This window comes from Podarcis vaucheri (assembly GCF_965113315.1).
Source record: "Podarcis vaucheri genome assembly, chromosome: 1".
NCBI classification, from domain to species: domain Eukaryota; kingdom Metazoa; phylum Chordata; class Lepidosauria; order Squamata; family Lacertidae; genus Podarcis; species Podarcis vaucheri.
In genome coordinates this window covers 117,005,824-117,024,538 of record NC_138759.1, presented here as the reverse complement: position 1 = coordinate 117,024,538, position 18,715 = coordinate 117,005,824, and the positions used below count along the sequence as shown (strand labels likewise).

Sequence of the window (18,715 nt, the reverse complement as noted above, 5' to 3'; positions counted from 1 at the left end):
CCACTACCAAGAAGGCCCTCAGCCAGGTTCCTTGTAACCTCACTTCCCCGCAGTGAGGGAACCACCAGAAGGCTCTGGGAGTGAAATAATTTCTTTTGAAATGAACTTAATGGGCCATTGGAAAGGGAAGGGAAGGGAAGGGCTGGTGTGCATAACTAAGGGAGAGGGGGGAAATTATAGACCTGGCTAATGTACATTTTCAGCATCAAACAAGCCAGTATCTTTGCTGAAGCTTCTTCATGAAAAGGATGCAACTTGTAGCAGATAAGCAAAGCATGTTGTTGTTGTTTAGTCGTTTAGTCGTGCCCGACTCTTCATGACCCCATGGACCAGAGCATGCCAGGGACTCTTGTCTTCCACTGCCTTCAACTGCCAGTTTGGTCAAACTCATGTTGGTAGCTTCAAGAACACTGTCCAACCATCTCGTCCTCTGTCGTCCCCTTCTCCTTGTGCCCTCCATCTTTTCCCAACATCAGGGTCTTTTCCAGGGAGTCTTCTCTTCTCGTGAGGTGGCCAAAGTATTGGAGCCCCAGCTTCACGATCTGTCCTTCCAGTGAGCACTCAGGGCTGATTTCCTTCAGAATGGAGAGGTTTGATCTTCTTGCAGTCCATGGGACTCTCAAGAGTCTCCTCCAGCACCATAATTCAAAAGCATCAATTCTTTGGCGATCAGCCTTCTTTATGGTCCAGCTCTCACTGCCATACATCACTACCGGGAAAACCAGCAAAGCATGAGGAGTGCTTAATCATTCTTCTGCCCCATTTCCTTTCATGCAGTGTCCAACCTCCCCACAGCCTGGTTACAGGGAAATGGCATTATGCTGGAGGGGATAAAAATGCTTTTCTTGTTCAGTTCAGATTGCTTTCTCCCTTCTTCTGTTACTTTGCCAGGACTGCTCCTTCCCCAGCACAAGCAGAAGCAGCAGGCCACAATCCCTGGCTTAGCACGGTGTCCAAACTAGAGGCACTTCTCAGTAGACAGGGTCACTTTTGAACAGCTTAGCTCCCATCTGCAGTGGCCACCTGCCATTTTAAGTTACCCGCAATGTAATGCCCTGGTCCACTGATCTATGAAATGTATTAATACGTCTGTAGTTTCAGTAGGACTATGGCTTGCATAGATCTATGGGTCAGGGCACTGGATTTTGGGTAACGTAAGACGGCAGATGGCCACCATGGATTGGAGCCAAGTTTAGCTCCCTTTCAAAAGCACTGCCCCAAATCCATTAGTGACACATTGTTAGAACCATGCCCAGGGGGCCTGAGGTCCGCTGCCAGTCCCAATACCACCTCTTATGTCTTCAAATCTGTTTTGAAGATCGTAAGCCCCTTACAATATTATTTGTAAAGAAGCATACGCAGGGATGCCGCTATAAAAATAAATAAAACTAGTATTTAGCATTATCAAGGCAAATTTGAAGACTCCTAAACAGGTGAAACATATAAGGAATACAGAAGGAATCAGAAATGGCTCCTAAATAATCCCCAGGAATCTAGGGTAATTTCAATAAGCTGAGTGAGTACTTTTAAAGAAAGGAACCACCCGTCCCTAAATTGTCACAGACTTTCAGATGATGCAGCATCTCAAGCTGAATTTGGAGGCTCTGATATTCCTCAAGGTGACTCCCAACACATCAATAACCTTTGCAGCTATCTAATTTTACAACATCTATATGTTTAGATTATCCTTAGGTAAGATACCACAATACTGGAATACTTTCCCCAGATATTTTCACTCCAGATTTTGTCCTGATCATTCCCTTTTCAGCTGAAGCAGAAGCACGCCTGATTTTATCATACATTTCTTTCTATTGTAATGAAATGTTGTAAACAAGGTATGACCTGTTTATTCAGCATTCATCCTGATTTGCTTCCACAAAGCTTACGGAGAGATTTGACTATGTCTGATCTTTGGCATTCGTTCTGATTTGTTGGGCAAGTACACAACACTGAACGTTCATTGTAACTTGCTTGTGGGGTGTCTTTCTGTCAATCATTCATCTATCCTACACTTCTCAGTGAAGTTCCTCGGCAAAAAGACAGTTTTCTAAAAAAAAAAACCAAAACAAGTGAATTTATCTTGCCAGGACGACAGGATGCAATTTAATCCACTTTAAGCGGTGTAAACCTAAATTACTGGCACATGCTTGAATTCTGCCCACAAAAGATTTTTCTTTAGAGTTAAGTGTTACAGAGAATGACCCACTTTCAAGCTCAGCATAAATACAAACAAACCACAAAACAGTCATGGATTTCATCGTGCTTTGGGATCTTATTTAAGTTCAAGCAGTGGTGATTCTCCCTCAGGGCAAGTAAGAAGAGCTCTGCTGAATCTGACCAAAGGGCTTCAAGGTCTAACATACCAGCCCAGTGTTTTGTGGGTTAGTTGGAATGGTGTTTTGTTGTTGCTTTTTTAACCAAACAAACTGAAATATATTGTTTTATATGTTACTTTAAAAAATATAATTTTACAATTATTTTTTTCTACATACGAACCTCCAGCGCATTTTCAAAAAAATCAGAAGTCAGCTCCAAAAGCGCCTTGCGCTTCTCCAGGACAATAACAAGAGAATCCCATGCATCTCCCATGGTTTCTGCCATAGCATCATACACCTGGCTTTTATCTTTGGCTTCAGCTGCAGTCTTGTCCGCTTCGCGCAACAGGTCCCAGACTTGTTCTTCCAAAGGCTGAGAAGGGAAGAACAGAGAACATGAACCCATCAGAAATTAAATTCTTAAAACACCATGGATGGCACCCCACCTCATTATATGTGCAAGTCTTGTTGTCAACAGAGCTCAAAATTGCACCAGTAAATTTTATTTGTTGGTTAGGTTTTTCCAAGAATGTAAACCTGTTTACACCTGGTGCTGAAAGCTCCTGGGAGGAGGGCTTAGGCGCCCAGACCTGGGGTAGCAATAGGAGGCCTGATGTGCTCTTTCCACTCACCTAACCTCAGTAGGTGAGGAACAAGTGGCCCTTGATATGCCCTCTATATCAGGCTTCCTCAACCTTGGCCCTCCAGATGTTTTTGGCCTACATCTCCCATGATCCCTAGCTAGCAGGACCAGTGGTCAGGGATGCTGGGAATTGTAGTCTCAAAACACCTGGAGGGTCGAGGTTGAGGAAGCCTGCTCTAGATCTCAATAGAGTTGTTTTCTTTACCTGGGAAACAATTAAATGAAATGTAATAGAGAGACTGGAGTCATGGGACTTGTTAATCATGGACAAGTTTCATTTCAGTGCTTTCAATGGGACTTGGTTATAATTACATTTTGGAAGATTCTGGCTCATGAAGAGTCGGACACGACTAAACGACTAAACAACAAACAGTCTCTTGTCTTTGTCACAAGTAGGTCTCCAAGTGACTTACACTGAAGAACATCTACATCTAAAATCTGCATCATATGCTCAGAATGGTTAAATATACAGAAGCTCTGTTCTCCTTTGCATTTGCTGCTGCTGTTGTTGTTGTTGTTTAGTCGTTTAGTTGTGTCTGACTCTTGGTGACTCCATGGACCAGAGCACGCCAGGCACTCCTGTCTTCCACTGCTTCCCACAGTTTGGTCAGACTCATATTAGAGTAGCTTCGAGAACACTGTCCAACCATCTCATCCTCTGTCGTCCCCTTCTCCTTGTGCCCTCCATCTTTCCCAACATCAGGGTCTTTTCCATTTAGTTACAGTAATACCTGCAACAGTGAAAGGTGTTAGGGAACACCCTCTAATTTATTCATTGTTCAAATTAAAGTAGTCTGTAAGTTTGCCTCTGAACAAGTCCTTTCACTTTCTGTTCTTTTACTGTCTTTGCTATAAAGAGTAACAAATGCTGCATGTTCTTTTCATTTTAAAATCTTCAGAGTGTCTTCCAGAGACCTGATTTATGTTTGGCTATTTTCATCTGGAGTCTTTATCGTGACAATGGATGAATGGAGTGCCAATTTCTGCTGTTACATTTGGTGCTGCTATCAGTAAGAATGTATAATGAAATGAGGAACCTGTAATAGGCAAATTAAAGTCCAGGATAACTCATTCTCCTGATACAGACTGTAATCAGAACCGAAGATAGGAAAATCTGAAATTCTCCTGATAGAGGCTGAGCTGAGAATAGGAAATAATAGAACACTAATTCATCATTGCGCTAAACTCAGAATCATAATCTCCCGGTTTCTCCCAAGACACCACCCAACGTTATCCTCTGTGTCGGTGATGGGTTGCATCTGAATAGGCTGTTAATCTGCCCTTCTTCAAAGAAAAGCTTTTGAGAAACACATTTCAGAAAATAATGGAACTATTATTCCTTAATTAAAAAGAGATATTAATAGTTGTCAGGGGGGGAAATGAAGAAAGGGTCACTAATTAATAATTAGCATTTGAAATAGGAATCATGCATAAACAAAAACAAGTAAATACAGAGTTCTGTGAAGCTGCTACAAAGATTTCCTCTGAATATTGTTATCTGTGGGGCATTAAAATGTACTGGAAACAAAACACATGTCCTTAGCGTTAGTTTGACCAAACTGCAGGAGGCAGTGGATGGCAGGAGTGCCTGGCATGCTCTGGTCCATGGGGTCACGAAGAGTCGGACACAACTAAACAACAACAAGCGTTAGGGGTTTCCCTGGTAACTTTTTTGGATAATAGAAGCATCTGTTTCATGGGTGCTTCACTTGTCCTTTGGATCTCATGATGAGGGCTAAGCCTTGCCTCCCCATCAGATCTTGGGGATGAGTGGTGGTGGGATGAAGTTATTGAAAATTTACATGAGCACTAGTGACCACAATCCCTAGTGCTATTTTTCTAGAAAAAGAAGTGCCAAACTCGCCACGAATGCCTCCCTCGTTCTCTTATAATGGCAATGGCGCCCACCTGAGAGGTGCCAGAACTGATTTCTTCAGCAATGTCTAGGCCAGTGTTTCCCAACCTTTTTTGAGCAAAGGCACACTTGTTTCATGAAAAAAATCTCGAGGCACACCACCATTACAGCCCCGTGACGTCAGCGCGCAGCGTCACGCCGGGAGGGACATGCATTGCTAGCAAATTACATAATCACCTCCTTGAGGGCTGGCTCATCTTCTCCGAAGGCAGAACCCCATTAATTAACAGCACAGACTCACACCATAGCCAAGACGAGGGGGAAAAACCTCAGTCATGCACAGTCATGCACATGTGGGGGCTAAATGAGGACGAAGACTGGGCAGAGAGCAGGGTTCAAATCACCCCACCTGGCCAGGACAATCCCTGGGTGCTCCCTTGGGCCACTCGCCTGACCCACCTCGCAGGGCTGTTGTTGCGAGGATAACACGGGGAGAACCACACGCGCCCCGGGGAGCTCCTTGGAGGAGAAAGCGGGTGATGAATGCAATGCACGAAATATATGAGAGGCGACCAGGTTTTGCAGGTGAGGGGCCCCCGCCAGCCTCCGCTTCCAACACCCGGCGCAACGACGCCGAAGTTTCCCCCCGGGCTTGGCTCGGGGAGCAGCGCTGCTCCCCCCCGGCTCCCCTTCGCCCTCCCGGCTCTCTCTGCCGCCCACTGGGGACCCCCCTCACCTGCCAAGTCCGGAGCGCCGGTGGAAGTTGCATGCATGCATGCAGGGCGCCGCGTTGCCATTGCATTGCACTGCACTCCATGCAACGCCTGCACGCATGCATTGCCTTGCACGCCCGCATTGTCTTGCACGCCCGCCAAGGGGTCTCCCCGCAGTCCGATGCGTCCCCTCCGGCGCGGATGCAGCATTGCAAAAATAACCCCCCCCCCGACGCAGCCCTACCTGGGGGGCAGCCTCTGCCTCCGCCGCTCCGCCTCCGCGGGGATCCCCGGGCTCCATCCTGCCGCCCGATCTCCGCGGGGGCGCAGGCAGGCTGCGCGGGGTCTGCGCGGAAGAGCCCCTGCCCGCCCGGCTGCCGCCGCCGCGCTCATTCCATGGCCGGGAGAAGAGCGCTTCAAACAAAACGCCCGGCCCGCCAGGCCACGCTGGGAAACGTAGTTCGCGCACCCCGCGCGGGCGCGGAGCCCAAGGGCGAGGGGACTACGGATCCCGGCAGCCCCCGCGCCGGGGACGGAGGGGGAGAGGCCGGGTGCAGGGATGGAGGGACGGGTGGGCGAGCGAGTGAGTGAGTGGCAGCCGCCAAGCCTTGGCCGAGAGCCAGGAAGGGCCTCCCCGGAGGAGGAGGAGAAGGAGGGAGGCGCAGAGCGGGAGGGAGGGAGGGAACCCCAGGGGTCATCTAGTGACGGCGCCCCAATCGAAAATTTGACTTTAAAAAAATAATCTTTCGAATTTTTTAATTTTCCCCGCGGCACACCAGGCAACATCTCGCGGCACACTAGTGTGCCGCGGAACAGTGGTTGGGAAACACTGGTCTAGGCAACACAAAGACCATGTACATACGCAATAAACAATCTTTTACAGAATTCCTTCAAACCATAACAAGTCCAAAATGAAATCTTTAGTCTCAAAGTCTCTGAAAATCTTGAAATGAAGCGAGGTACCAGACTTTGTACGATGAAAGACAAGCTGTGAAGCTTTGTGTATTCAGCAAATATAATGTCCAACACTAAACAGTGATTCTGGATATTGACTACTGTTTCATAGAATTCTTCGTCAGCGTGGTGGGAGGATATAGAATTGCTTCATAAACCCATCTTATTTTGAATGAATGTATGTAAACAAAAATATCAAATGCTGTGGAACAGTGCTCATGTAATAATGTAGCCACTGCTACTGAGTCCTGTCAAGTTCCAGCTGAAAAAAAGCCCTGACTATGCCAAAGACCACCAAGGGTTTAATAAAACTCCAACCCTGAGTTTGTTCCCTTGACTGCTGCTTCTCGTCACCATTTTCATCCTCCTTGCCTTCAATGGCCCACATTGGCTGTGGCAACTCCACTGTTTCTGTCATTTACTTATTGCGGAAAAATAAAGGGAAACAAAAATATTCCACTAAGGACTGAGCATATGCATTGGCCATGAAATGGCAGCTGCCAAGAGCAGGTTTCCTCAAACTCGGCCCTCCAGATGTTTTGAGACTAGAATTCCCAGTATCCCTGACCACTGGTCTTGCTAGCTAGGGATCATGGGAGTTGTAGGCCAAAAACATCTGGAGGGCTGAGTTTGAGGAAGCCTAGCCAAGAGGAACCAAAGAAAGTCAGGAGGAAGGAGGGGAAGAGTGTTCCCAGCTGATTCCAGCTTGCTGAAGGGATTTGCCTATGGGTCCGCGGACTTCCAGGCAGTGCCAACTTTTAGAATCATTCATAGAGTGAAGTCACTCAGGGAGAACTGAGTGTATTGTATTGCCTAACAGAATGAGCTGTGATTCAATCATGTAGTTAGTAAAGGTAAAGGGACCCCTGACCATTGGGTCCAGTCGTGGCCGACTCTGGGGTTGTGGCGCTCATCTCGCTTTATTGGCCGAGGGAGCCGGCGTACAGCTTCCGGCTCATGTGGCCAGCATGACTAAGCCTCTTCTGGCGAACCAGAGCAGTGCACGGAAACGCCGTTTACCTTCCCACCGGTGCAGTACCTATTTATCTACTTGCACTTTGACGTGCTTTCAAACTGCTAGGTTAGCTGGAGCAGGGACCGAACAACGGGAGCTCACCCCGTCGCGGGGATTAGAACCACCGACCTTCTGATCGGCAAGTCCTAGGCTCTGTGGTTTAACCCACAGCACCACCCGCGTCCCCTTTCATGTAGTTATTTTATTTAAAATTCAGGTGCTGCCAAGATTTTCTACGAACCAGATTAGGGGAGGGAGAGATGGGATCAGGAACATGCCAGGGAAAAGAAGGGTCCTTCTATTTGACCTATAATAGCAGGCTGCTTCCTGTCTTGTTCAGCAACCCAGGACCAGAGACTCCTAAGTGTTCTATATCAGTTGCTATATTTCTCCCCAGTGGGATATTTTTATTTCTTAATATTTATCTAATGTCATTTGTCATTTTAAATTTTATTTAATTAATATTGTATATCTTAATATTTATTTCTATTATCCATAAAGAGAACTATCTTCTCACACTGCCAGAAGGACTGATGACTTTATTATCAGAGATATGTTAAAAGAGAGGGGAGTTCCCATTACAAGGGCTTTGTATCTCTGTTATCATTTCCTAGTTGAGGAATTAGAAAAGAATGTACTTATTATTACAGAACCTTCACAGGTAGCTCCAGTGAATGAATGAATTTGCTTGCTTGCGTCAAGTAGAGAAGGGCCATAATGTGTGGTAGATAACACATTGGTTCGAAAATGGTTGTCCTCCAAAAAGTACATTTCCATAGAATGAAAAGGCTGCTGAATGATACAGAATGCCTAATCAAAAACAGAGTCCTGTGGATTCAGAAGTAAGCTCCAGCAAGTTCAAAGGAACTTACTCTCCCAGCTAAGTGGGACTGAAGGCTTAATATTTCTGTTAAAAACACTGAACATTTGTACTCCAGTACTTCTTGGTCTGGTCCTTACTGGAGCAGATCAAAGTCCATTTTGTTCAGCATTCTGTTTCTAACTTTGAAAAGCCAGAGACATAAGAATGCAAAATAAAAACAATATAAATAATAAAGCAAACGAAAGTAAAACAAAACAAGAAACTCCTTCCCACAGATACATTTCAAAGGCCATAAAATGTTAATCAGCCCAACGCCTGGTTGAAGAGAAACGTTTTTGCTTGGTGCCTAAAATTATGTAATGAAGGTGCCCGGTGAAGCTCCTTGGGAAGAGCTTTCCACAGATGGGGAGCCACTGAAGAAAAGGCCCCGTTCTCATGTTGCCACCCTCCAGACCTCTCATGGGGGAGACCTTTGCAGGCCACAAAGGTGATGGCCTTTCTCTGTTGTTTGTCCCCAGTGCCTGATATTAAGAGATATACTGCTTCTGTATGTGTACCATATATACTCGAGTATAAGCCGACCCGAATATAAGCCGAGGCACCTAATTTTAGCACAAAAAACTGGGAAAACTTATTGACTCAAGTATAAGCCAGTTCACCACACCTCAAACTTGGTGGTGGTGGCAGCGGCGGCAGCGGCGGAGGAAGAACAAGCAGCCCAAAAGGGCTGCTTTCGGGCTGCTCGTTCCTCCGCTGCTGCTGACAGCGGCAAAGGCAGAGGAGGAGGGAGGAGCAGCCCAAAAGGACCCTCACTCAAGTATAAGCCAAGTGGGACTTTTTCAGCATAAAAAATGTGCTGAAAAAGTCAGCTTATACTCGAGTATATATGGTAAGTTGCATTTAGCTATCATAGTTAGTAGGCATTGACAAACATAACTTCTATGATCTTGTGCAATCGTTGTTTATTTAAGACCATCCAAGCAACTACCCAGAAACATGTTTGTAGCAGTGAATTTCACATTTAATTGTGGCATTTGTTGTTGAGGCAATTATTTATAAATACTTGGCCAGGTCTACCAGAAAGTCATAGAAAACTTGGTATAGATTGCCAGCAAAGGATGGCAGAAAAACAGATACCGTGCATGGGTTACATATCCATCAATCACCAGATAGAAGGCCCCCTTTAAAAAGCACCCATGAAGCTTGGTCCTAAATGGACCAATGAAGTCTTGTCTGACTACTGAGTACCATTAGACTCCAGCCACGTTATGAAAGTGGCGTGTGATTATTTCGGTTTTAGGCATTCCTCATCAAACAATAAAAAATACAGATTCACCATAATAAAAAGTAGTTTAGGCTATCCATTCCGCATTGACAATGGTTGTTATATTATGCTGGTAAAATCAGCGTTTAAGCTCCCAATGTGCTATTTCTTTCTGATGCTGCTAATTATGCTAATAAATTTGTTTCTAAGCTTCTGGCAAGCTGAATCTCAATGAGCAATTTGTTTTTTAATTGGAAGCTATTTGCCAATAGGTAAATGGGCGCGCTTGGCCATTATGCTCTCCTCTTGTTGGGCAGAACAGCCTATGAATTCAATAAATATATTTCAAGTCAGCCAATTCGTTTCCAATGCCAGCTGTTCCTCTTACCATTCATTACGTTTCGCGCACAGAGCAAAGTCTATCGCTGACATTTATGTGGTTTTGAAACAGGACCTAGGTATTGATTCACCCAGAAAAAAAGGATCTTGGAGCCATAGCTAGCTTGTCCACAAGAGGATTTTAAAGGCCATTCTCTGTAAGAGATGGAAGCATTTGTTACTGTGTATATTCGCTCAAGGGCAGGCTCTAGACACATTTCAGACTAGTACAAATGGAAAGGGCGCTGTAAATACTTTTACAGGCTGTTGCTCGATATTCCATGTCTCCGCAATTTGCTCTCCAGTGCAACAAGCAGGTCTGTTAAGAGTGCCAGTGAAGGGGGGAAGGAAAAACCAGTTGTGAGAAAGAGAGAGCAAGACAGAACATTTTATTGAATCAGTAAGTTCCCAAGATATTGCCCATGATCCTGTTGCTTCAATCCATACAAATACAGTGGTACCTCGGGTTACAGACGCTTCAGGTTACAGACTCCGCTAACCCAGAAATAGTACTTTGGGTTAAGAACCTTGCTTCAGGATGAGAACAGAAATTGTGCTCCGGCGGCGCGGCAGAAGTAGAATTAAGTAGAGTTAAGAATGGACCTCCGGAATGAATTAAGTTCTTAAACCGAGGTACCACTGTAGTATATTTCATCCAGGGGCATGTCCTGTGAATGTACTGGCGAATCCCTGTATACGTGTAGATCAGGAGTAGGCTACCTAAGGCCCGGGGACCGGGTGCAGCCCAATCGCCTTCTCAATCCGGCCCGCGAATGGTCCGGGAATCAGCATGTTTTTACATGAGTAGAATGTGTGCTTTAATTAAAATGCATCTCTGGGTTATTTGTGGGGCATTGGAATTTGTTCATTTGTGTTTTTCAAAATATAGTCCGCGCCCCCCCCACCTGGTCTGAGGGACGGTGGACCAGCCCATGGCTGAAAAAGGTTGCTGACCCCTGGTGTAGACCCTCCAAGTGTCCACATTTTCCAGGCTTAGTCTTGGATTTACAGAAGCCGTCCTGGTTTCTGATTTAATCCCAGAAGGTCCCACTTTTCCTTAGGATGTCCTGATTTCCATCAGAAAAATGTTGGAGGGTTAACAGGGTTGCCATATTTTGAAGAGAGAAAAAAGAAGACGCATTTGCCATGTGCTACTTTTAACTATGGATTGCTATGACAACTCTACCCATGAAAAAGAGGGTATGTCCTGGAAAAAGAGGACATATGGCAACTTTAGACGACATCTGAAGGAAGTTTTAAAAAAATGTTTAATGTTTCATTATGTTTTTATATATGTTGGAGGCTGCTCAGAGTGGCTGGGGCAACCCAGGCTGGATTCTAGACACACCAAAGGAGTGTTTCAGTTAAAGGTGTTGCAAACTTCGTGTGAGAAATCAGGTTAGCAAAAAACGTAACTCCACAGCACCATCTGGTGTCACAGTGTTAGAATGCATAAACAATGCATATAAAGTGTTTTGTCCTTTGCCAGTGTAGCTGAGTCCCCAGTCAGATGGGCGAGGTATAAATAATAGAATTTTAATATTATGGAATAGGACGCTCCTGTTTTCATTGGAGAAATGTTGGAGGGTATGATATATGCGCAAAGTACAAAGTCTCTGGAAATCATGAGAATTCATGCAAGCTTTGAACAGTCAGTTATTTTTCACTGCATTGTGCTTATTATTCCTTAAAGGGGGTATGAGCAATTTGTTTTGAGAATGGAGGCATTATGCGATGTGTATATCACTCCCGAGAAAGACATCACAAAAATATATTGGCTGCCGTTTCTTTCTGGAAGACTGCGCAGAACTTTGTACATATGTCTGCTTGTGTTATTGTTTTAAAGGAAAATCTATCCTGTGGTCTCTGTGACTGCCATGAGGCCTAATCTCTTTATGTTTTTGTAAGGAAAATTGTTATGAATGGCCCCTCAGTTCTACCTGTGAGAACAAAAACATCTCAAAAAGGACTGGGGGGTGGACTGGCTTTCAAATCAAAATATTCTGTGGAGGGCCTCTGTACTGTCCCTGCTTTCTATCTCTTTCCTTCAGACTGTTCCTTCCCCATCACGACACCTCCTCCCCCATTAGGTTTTCCACACACTCAACCCTGGAAAACATTTCTCTAGCATACATGTGCCAGTGACCACTGATAGGGCCTGGACTGCAACTGCTTAAAATATCTTTACAGTACAGAAGGCCATCAGGGGTCACATTGCACAGCGATAACATAAGCTCCATCACAAGGTCACTTGGAAGTTATCCTAAGAGATCATTTTCCAGGTTCACTGTCTGATGGTGCAAGCCATTTTGTAATGGCTTGTACCACAAGAATTTAGTTTGCAAGCTGTGTGAAAACTCATTATCCTGGGCAAGCCAACTTAGTATGCAATATTGTAGTGTGTGAGCACAGCACAGTCTGGCACACGGTTAGGATTCCTTAAGCCTATTTATTTCATGCGAGTCCAAATTTAGGCCAAAATTGCATATGACACAACACCAACCTCCTTGCTGCCTCTCCGTCTCCCTTTCCCTCCCAGAAAAAAACAGCAACCCACCTGGTGGGAAGTAAGCATAGCGGCTCCAGCCCACCTGGTAAACCACTTCTGCTAGAAATACATAGCTCAAGAGCAAATATGTTCAGAATGCATGTTTAGATACCATTTAGATCTGGAAATGGAGTGGAATGGCCCTGTGAATGAACCAATGTGAAAGTGGCATGGATCTGAAATAGGCTGGTTTTGGTATCCTTACATTTGGCACACCTGACCACAGTAGATAGTTGCACTGTCACAGAGAGTACGTACATTTTATGTTATAACAGACAGCTATCTACTATGTTTGAGGGCTGCTGCACAGTAAAGTATATGCAGATTAAAAGTCTGCACTTTTCACCGTCCAGCATATTTGATGTTTTATCGTGTTTTTAATATTGGGAGCCACCCAGAGCGGCTGGGGAAAACCAGCCAGGTGGGCAGGGTATAAATTATTATTATTATTGGATAGAGCAGTGCCTATGACTGCCAGGGTACCCACGAGTACCTGTTATGGCACCTGTGAAATACCTCAGTAAATATCCCCTCAAAAATACACCTTTCACAAGAGACTGTTTGCTTGCTTTGTTCTTGTTTACAATCAGCTCAGCCTCTTCAGTATTGGACGTGACCCCTTCAACGTGCCCACTGGGCCCCACAATTCAATGTCTGCTCTCTCTCTTGTCCTGAACGGAGGAGAGGTGCAAAGAGCAGGAGGGGAGAAGCATGCCTTCACCATTTTGTGGTCCTCTCTCTTTTTTCTGCCCTTTCAGATGCGGCAGGTGTTACGCCAGTGCCCCGCGGCAGCCAATTTGTGGCATGTGCCCAAGAGCCCAAAACGTTTGGCAACCGCTGAGCTAGAGGTTTACAGCCAAACACCATCACTAAGTAAAAAATTACTCAGACTCCCCAGAATATATTTGAGACCTATATGGACGTGAGGGAATAAAATAATCTTATCTTAACATAATGGACACTATCACTTCTGTAATGGGGGTGGGGTGGGGAGACAGCGTTCTGTCACAACACAATGAATAAAGTGGAAGGTGAACACCCGCGCCTGGAAATGCTACGGACTGTACCTTGATATAGAATCACAGAATTGTAGAGTTGGAAGGGACCCTGAGAGTCATCTAGTCCAAACCCCTGCAATGCAGGGTATGTGTGAACTATGGCCCCTTCTCTGTTAAATGTGTATGTAATATATAGTCTCCGTGTTACATGCCTTTAGACCAGCAGAAACTCCCCCCCCCCCCAGTGACCACTTGAAAACTATAAGTGGTCTTGCTGGACCACCTAATAATCTTCCCCCCTCCTTTAATACTAGCCTCATGGTCAAAACCTGTGCCATATTATAAAAATCATGGGCCTTAAGCCTGGCTGCCAAGAAAGGTCACTGGTTAAAAAGGTGTGTGGGAGAAGGAAGAGAATGATTAAATGTATTAGCCTTATATTATGAATATTATAGGCCCTAGGCCAGTGTTTTGCTAGGCTGGTCAAAATGGCTTAATCTTCCTTGTCAGGAAAAAAAAAGTCAACTGTGGGGCCCAGTATAGATATTTTCAACTGTTCTTTCCACAGCCCACCTGAAAGGATTAACAGAGGTCCACAGACATTGAGCTGAGAACCTCTGCTGCAGACAGTTCTCTTTCCATGCAAAAAAACCCACAATAGTATATGCTACAATATTGTCTGATATTGCTTCAAACCATATAATCATATAACCATATAATCATTTGCTTTTCTTGCATTTGCCAAGATTCTTTGAAACAACTGAACCTTAACTGCACTTTATTCTCCTTTCTGCTTTGGGCTGCTTTCCAGAAGAGTGGCATTATGTTGTTATTAACGTTTCCCGAACTGCTACTACAGCTACAGAGTACTAAAGATACTAAAACAAAACCCATTATTTTTATTTTATTGTGTAAATCCTCCCTAAAAAGGTTAGTAAAGGAAGTTTTATTGAGTTACAAGCTGAACTCTGAGAAACGCTTCCTTATGGCGATCACTGATTCTGCATACTGAAATAATATACTGAAATACAACTATATGAGAGACATAGGGAACAGATGCTGCGTAATTAACGTTTCTGTGCAGAAAGGGTGCTTGCAGCAGTGAAAATTAAGCATGTCTCTTGTTGCTTTCTAATTCGGAGTCCGTAGCTTCTCATGCTGATACATCTGTTTTAAATAAGGGATAAGATATCTAGTGGCTGAGATGTGGGGCCAATATCTGTATGCCACATCAAGCTTATTGCATCATTCACACTATCCATTTGCACACATGCTCGGCAGAGTGCTCTCTCATGTCATCCCTCTGCTAAATTCCTCTCCTAACTGAGCCCAGAGCAGTTTAAGTCTACCTATACACCCCCCCACAGACTTTCCCTGGGAGTTAGTCCCCACTGGACTCAGCAGGACTTACTTCTGAGAAGACATGCAATACGGTTGAGCTGTAAGCATTGCATTTATTTTAATAGGAATCTGCTCCTGCCGCAGAAGTATATAATGCCTGCATTTCATTCTGGAAGCAGAAACAAGATGCACTTCCGCAAGTCTGGCTTGGGTAAGGTTGCCCTATTTCAAAGCTCGAAATTCCGGACACAAAACATTGTTGAGCCTGGACACTATTTCCAACAGACGAATCCCGGACATGTCCGGGAAATCCTGGATGTATGGCAGCCCTAGGCTTTGGGGTGCATTGTGCATGAAACCCTGAAAAATTATTTTATTATTATTTATTACATTTGTACACTGCACTTCATCCGCAGATCTTGGGTGGCTCGCGACATAAAAGCGCAATATAAAAAACGCAAAATGCATAGTAAAAATAAGAACAAAAAAACCCCCAATAATTCCCCCCACACACACACACACAAAACACATTTTGGGCCCTTTCTGGATGGTGACCAGTTTAGGATCCAGTGGGATGGATGCATGACTGGCTCAGCTCTGGCCCTGTTCCACCCCATTGCGGGGTCTTACACTGACTACCATTGGTGGTCGCCTGGCAACAGCTATGGCATCAAAGCCCAGCATGGAAGGGTGGAAGGAAGCCTCCACCACAGCCTAACCTGTTCTCCCCACTCCCCACTCCTCTGGCAGCATGGATTGAGAGATAAGATTGTTCTGCTTGTCTTGGTCATTTCTGGGTAAGAGAGATGGTCCACTGTCTGTGGCATCATGCCTCTGAGTACCAGAAACTACAGGACGGTAGAATGTTGTTGTTTGAAGGCATCCCACAGACATCTGCCCGACCATTGTGATAACAGGATGGTGTACCAGATAGGATACTGGCCTGGTCTAGCAGGTTCCGCTTATATTCTTACGAAGTTAACAACAGAAACAAAATCAGGAGCGAGGATTTCCTTTATAGCAATCTCTTTGTGAAATGAAACGTTCTTACATAACCTCACAATAAAAGTCATTCTTATAACTATAACAGCCCTTTATCCTGCTGACAAAAGCATCCCATAACGGGGGGGGGGCCCAGACTTTCAGCTTTAGTGGCAAAGAGAAGCACCTCTATAATTAATATATGGAAATAACCTTTAGCACCAAGATTAACAGATAATATACCAAGAGCCAAAAAATTCATTTAAAAGAAATAAAGGTGACAACTCAAAGGTTAGAGCTACTGAGAGGCCAAATATTTCTTTTTTCAAAAGGCAACAATTCAAAATTAGAAATGCCGAAGAGAAATATTTTCCTGTTTTGTTTCCCCCTTGAATATTTGCATATAAATTACCGTTTTGCAATTTCGTTTCAACAAATGGAGCAAATAAAGTAATTAAGAGCTATCAACATGCATCTCAAAGAATGAATACCAAATTTTATGTCTTTCTTTCTTTCTTTCTTTCTTTCTTTCTTTCTTTCTTTCTTTCTTTCTAGAAAAGTTAGCCCTGCATAGTTCCAGGTTCTCCAGTACATTTCACTGTGACCTTTATTATGACAAAGAACAGGACTTTGGCAAGCGATCAAGAATGTACGGTTGCGTCTACATGGATCTTCCAGAGCTTGATCCAGATTAATCACAGAGCAGGAAATACAACAAACAGCTTTCAAAGAACACCTTAGCGATGACTGGCATGGTTCTAGTATTAAATGTACATGTTTCATAATGCACCTGTAAAGTATTCTAACAGAGGATAAGATCATCAGTTTTTATTTCTCAGAAATGCCTGAGTCTGTTACGACACAAAAGCATTGTGAAATGAAAGAGAAAACACAGAGAAAGTTACAGCATAATCCTATGCATGTCGGTTCAAAGAAGTAAGCCCCAACAAGTCCAATGGGACTTACTCCCAGGTAAGTGTCTATAACGTTGCAGCTTTAAGTTATTCTTAAGTCTGATGGAGCTCATTGGGAGAAGATAGCAACCGCTAACTTAAAAGCCATTGATTTCAAAGGGACGAAAGCACAACTCTCTCTGGAGCCAAATGTCTTCCTCTCCCCTGTCACAGTCCAGTTCAAGAATATGAATCTAAGGTAGGCAAGTTACAAACTAGGACTTTTTTGTATTGAATTCTTCTTACTTTATCTATAAGGGACACGGGTGGCGCTGTGAGTTAAACCACAGAGCCTAGGACTTGCTGATCAGAAAGTCGGCAGTTCGAATCCCTGCGACGGGGTGAGCTCCCGTTTCTCACTCCCTGCTCCTGCTAACCTAGCAGTTCGAAAGCACATCAAAGTGCAAGTAGATAAATAGGTGCCGCTCCAGCGGGAAGGTAAATGGCATTTCTGTGTGCTGCTCTGGTTCGCCAGAAGCGGCTTAGTCATGCTGGCCACATGACCGGGAAGCTGTACTCCGGCTCCCTTGGCCAATAAAGTGAGATGAGTGCTGCAACCCCAGAGTTGGTCACGACTGGACCTAATGGTCAGGGGTCCCTTTACCTTACCTTATCTACAGAAAATGTGGTGTACTACCCAGACAAAATTAAGCACATTGAAGCCCCTTAATTCATTCACAGTGCATCTGTGAAAATCATTCAATTAAGAGAACTTGGACTGCAAACGTGGGTGTAAGACTCATTAGCCACAGAGGGACTTACTTCTGAGTAAAGGTGCACAGGTTTGTTCTGCACAAGTGTTTCACTTTAGCTGGGCCACTGTAGTGGTTATTACTGCAGCATCTGTGCTATGGCTACTGCAGTATTTGTTTGTTTAACTATCTGTCCAGTGTGCCTTACTAAAGAAATATCTAAAAACACTAAAATGAATCAAACAAAAATAGGATAGCATGAAACGACTGAGCATAAAACAAGCTAAGTGGCAACCAATGAAGCAGTTTTAAAACATTTATCACAAGCTCCAGAAGGACTGCCCAAATAGAATTTTCTTTGTGATTCTCTCTCTCCAAAATGCATAGAGTCAGCCATACAAATCCCATCAAGGAGTGGAACTCCTTAACATAGCCACATACCTTCCCACATGCTACAAAGGAAAATCGGGACATGGCTGTTTTGGTGCCCAGGCTCGTATGTGAGCCAGGTGACTTGCACAATAGCATGACCTTTGGGGGCCATGTTCTCGTGGGAGCCAAAACAGGACATCTGGGATCCAATCAGAAGCTGGAATGTCCCGCTTAAAGCAGGACAGTTGAGGGGTATGTAGGAGATCCTCCTATCTCTTCTAATCTAGTTATAGGGAAAGAAGGGATTTAGAGCTAGGTCTTTACGGAGGATCTCAGTGCTCCATGGAAGTTCATATAGGAGAAGCTTAGAGATGGGGGAAGAAATCAATGTGGTTCACATTTAAAGATGAATTTACCTAATTTGCACTTTGAAAAAGCAGTGTGTGAATCAAAACACAGCTGTCCATTTGAAATCTTAGACTTTGCCAAATTTTGCAATGCTACTTCTCCAGCAAAGCAATCTGTGAAAAAATGTATATATTGAAGTGTGCATATAAATCCACATAGAAGTGAAAAAGTGCAATATACTACAGTGGTACCTTGGTTTAAGAACAGTCCTGTTTAAAAACGATTTGGTTTACAAACTCCGTAAAACCAGAAGTAGTGTCCCGGTTTGCGAACTTTACCTTGGTCTAAGAACGGAATCCGAATGGTGGAAGGGCACCGGCAGCGGAGGCCTCATTAGGGAAAGCATGCCTCGGTTTAAGAACGGTTTTAGTTTAAGAATGGACTTCCGGAACGGATTAAGTTCATAAACTGAGGTACCACTGTATAGTATTGTGTTGTTATATATTAAAACTCCTTGTTTTA

General features: G+C 44.3%; 1 protein-coding gene and 1 long non-coding RNA gene across 5 annotated transcripts in view; one reads left to right on the top strand and one right to left on the bottom strand.

Annotated features, from left to right (window-relative positions):
* CCDC141 (coiled-coil domain containing 141) overlaps nt 1-18,715 on the bottom strand; it is a 97,134-nt gene that overhangs the window by 71,614 nt on the left and 6,805 nt on the right. For all 4 annotated transcript variants that reach the window (XM_082200747.1, XM_082200749.1, XM_082200750.1 and 1 more), the window contains exon 3: nt 2,497-2,688. In XM_082200747.1, coding sequence (XP_082056873.1) covers nt 2,497-2,688 — 192 coding nt within the window. The remainder of the gene's footprint in view (nt 1-2,496; nt 2,689-18,715) is intronic.
* Nucleotides 15,517-16,625, top strand: LOC309528704. The gene is made up of 2 exons (XR_014217881.1): nt 15,517-15,644; nt 16,384-16,625. It is a non-coding gene; the product is annotated as an uncharacterized lncRNA (long non-coding RNA).